The 3,312-nt window shown below is 56.1% G+C and overlaps 1 protein-coding gene across 1 annotated transcript; it reads left to right on the top strand.

The window, feature by feature from the left end:
- Positions 1–695: 695 nt before the first annotated feature.
- LOC125555766 (F-box only protein 13-like) lies at positions 696–3,008 on the top strand. The gene is made up of 2 exons (XM_048718621.1): positions 696–1,340; positions 1,609–3,008. The coding sequence occupies exons 1-2, from the start codon at positions 1,186–1,188 to the stop codon at positions 2,810–2,812; spliced, it is 1,359 nt and encodes a 452-aa protein (XP_048574578.1). The 5' UTR covers positions 696–1,185; the 3' UTR covers positions 2,813–3,008.
- The last annotated feature ends 304 nt before the right edge of the window (positions 3,009–3,312 follow it).

The following is a 3,312-nucleotide window of genomic DNA, read 5'->3' as shown; positions in this document are numbered from 1 at the left end:
CCAACCTCCAGATCGGGATCCTCATCCACCTCGTCCGACGACAAGGCCCAGAACTTGTTCCTAGCTCCAGATCCAGAAGCGAGCGAGCAGCGAGGAGGCCCAGGAGGTGAGGGAGGAGGGGCGGCGAGGGAGAGAGCCGGCGACGGCTGAGGGAGGGGAGCGGGGAGAGTCGGACCAGGGGACCGGAGCGAAAACAGGGAGGGGGAGGAGGGAGAGGGGAGAGAGGAGGAAGGAGGAGGAGCCATCATAAAATTTCTCGTGTGAACTCCGTTCTTTATGAACTTAATACTCTAGATGCATACTGAATAGCGGTTGATGTGTGAAGTAATAGTAGTAGATGCAGGCAGAAGTCAGTCTACTTGTTTCAGACGTGATGCCTATATATATGATCATTGTCTTAGATATCGTCATGATTATTTGCTTTTCTGTTAATTTCTCAACATTAATTTGTTTATCCACCGTAAGCTATGTTCAAAGAGAGAAGCCTTTAGTAAAAACTATAGCCCAAAGTTCTACCTTTATCATAAATTAAAATACAAAAACTATGGCCCCAAGCCCTAATGTCATCTTGCTACTTGCTGCTTCACCCTTTCTCTTCCGAGAATCACAACGAGTCCCGCGGGAGTAGCAACGGTCCGTCGACGGGAAGACACGCATTGTGGGAGCCCTACAACGGTGGTGGTGCAAGAGGCGGGGTGAGGGGGTCCGAACCAGTCAGCTGCTCCAATCGGCAACGATCAGCGCAGGAGGAGCTCGTCGATGCGGGGGGTCGACCGCCGTGGACATGGCAAGCTCGCCGGGAGGGTGCGTGGTAGCAACCATGGCTGGCTGGCATCTGCTCGCGCTGGACACCACCATGATTTTCCAGGCGAAACGGTGGGGGAATGGGAAAGCATAAGGGAACAAGTGGCTACAAATCACTCGAACGCGCGTGGTGCGACCGGCCGAAATTCGATCGGCGCCTATCACTGGCCTATAATAAATCAGGAATCCTAGACGTAGTTAAAATCCATCCGTAGCTCTAGCAAATCTGGGTATAAATAGGGGAGGGTGGTGGTGGCTCAACTGAATTCCATCCCTTCCTTCCACCACGCCTTCCGCTCTCCTTCACACACCTTGCGTCCACTCAACTCAAAGAGTGGAGTGGAGTAGAGTGGAGTGGCACTGGATCGCTCTCCTCCTTGCATGTCAACGAAAACAAAAGGTGTCCTCCCCTCCCATCCATCTCCTCCGCACGGATGTAAAGCCACCCCAGACGTAACAAAGGGTGAGGAGACTCAAGAGGCGCAAGGGCAAAGATTCCAAGAACACACCCTACCTGAGCCAGGAGCAACCATGAGGTACGCACCAAGCTTCTGATTCTTGGCTCGCTTCGCTGCACTTCAGCAGCTTTCTAACCAAGTTTTGTCTTGGGATTTCAAACCAAAATTTGGTAGTACTACATGATTTTGGGCCCAGACTCCAAATTCTTTTGTCTCCCATGTTTGTCTCTTGGAACTAAACCGTCTCGTAGCTGCTAGGGGCCAAAGAGAAGAATTTTACTTGATGTTTCTTGTTAGAATCTGAACCAAACTGCTAATTAACTTCCCTCTACGTGTTCCAATGCAGTGGCCGAATGGAACTGAGCGCGCACATGTCGATGGCGCCGGCGACCAACGGCGGGAAGCGCAGGTGCTCACGGCCCTGCCTTGGGGATATCCACGAGGACATGCTGGAGCGCGTCCTCGCGCGCCTCCCGCCGGCCAGCTTCTTCCGCCTCCGCGCCGTCTGCCGCGAGTGGCGCGCGGTCGCCGCATCCGCTACATTCCTCGACGCCTGCGCCCGCGTCCCTCCCCGCGACCCGTGGTTCCTCATGCTCTCCGAACGACCACACCCGGTGGTCGCCTTCGACACGGACGGGCGCTCCTGGAACGCCTGCCGCGCCCCAACGGGGTCCATGCCCGTGGCCGCGTCGGGCGGCCTCGTCCTCTACAGCGTGCTGGCCACGGGCGCGCTCTGCGTCTCCAACCCTCTCACCGGCGCATCCCGCGCGCTCCCCACGCCGCCGCAGGGCCAGGGCCAGGGCGTGCCGCAGCTCCACGCGATTGCCATGTACGGCTCCCCCTACCGCGTGGCGCTCTTCACGGGCGAGCTCCCTGACCTGTCCATGGCGGTGTTCGACTCGTCCGAGGGCTCGTGGGAGGGCCCCGTGCCGCTCGCCCGGAGGTCCGGGACCTCTTCTACGGACGCGCCGACGCATGGTGGCGACGACACGGTCTACTTTCTGAGCAAGTCCGGCGACGTGGTGGCCACCAACATGAAACGCAGCTCGCTGAAGCAGTATTCCTCGGCGGTCGTCCCGTCCGAGTGCGGCGCCGTGGTCTACTTCCTGAGCCACTCGGGCACGGTCCTCGCCTGCGACACGGCGAGCCGCACGTTTGCCGAGCTGCCCCGGATCCTCCCCGTGCATTTCGAGTACTCCATCGACGTCGTGGCATGCAACGGCGCCTCGTACGCCGTCGTGCTGTCGGAGTACCTGGACACGGCGAGCCTGCGGGTGTGGCAGTTCGCGGAGGGCGCGTGGAGGCAGGTGGCCGCCATGCCGCCGGGCATGGCGCACGGGTTCTACGGAAAGAGGGCCGACATCAACTGCGTCGGGCACGGCGACCGCGTCATGGTCTGCGTGAGCTCGGGCGAGGTCAACGGCTGCTTCATGTGCGACGTGCGGAGCAACCAATGGGAGGAGCTGCCCAGGTGCATCAATGGCGACGGAGAGATCATCGACTTCCTGGCCGCCTTCTCCTTCGAGCCGAGAGTAGAGATCAACGTCTAAGTGCGTGTATGCGTGTGTGTGTTTGCACTTTGCACCAGCGCCGATGCTTGTTTAGTTAAGGAGCACTGTTGTGTTTTGCTCCAAGCATCTTGCTTGTTTGATTTTTTTTTCATTCATGTGTGTATGTTGCATCGCATGTTCTAGGTTATATATTTGGGTGCTTTATGGAAACCAATTCGAGTCCTTGATTACGCTATATATTGTACTAATGGACTTCATTGATACTAAGATATTTTGCACTTCTTAATTAATCAGTGCATCAATTCTATGAAGAAGTCGGAGTCACTGGCTTGAGGAGAAGTGGTGATAAAAGACTTTGTAGAAAACCTTGACGATGCTCCTCTTCTCGGCCTGAGTCTTGTGGATAGTCAGATCGGCCGAGGTGCCCCATCTTTTTTGTTCGGCTTTCTGCAAATTAACCGCCAAGTCTCTTCTAACTTTTTAGCCCTAAGAACACAACTCCAAAAAAATAGGACCTCATTAAATTACAAACGTTCGGA

The sequence above is a fragment of the Triticum urartu genome, chromosome 5 (assembly GCF_003073215.2).
Source record: "Triticum urartu cultivar G1812 chromosome 5, Tu2.1, whole genome shotgun sequence".
NCBI classification, from domain to species: domain Eukaryota; kingdom Viridiplantae; phylum Streptophyta; class Magnoliopsida; order Poales; family Poaceae; genus Triticum; species Triticum urartu.
Note: the sequence above shows the minus strand (reverse complement) of the source record. Positions and strands in the feature narration are given on the sequence as shown.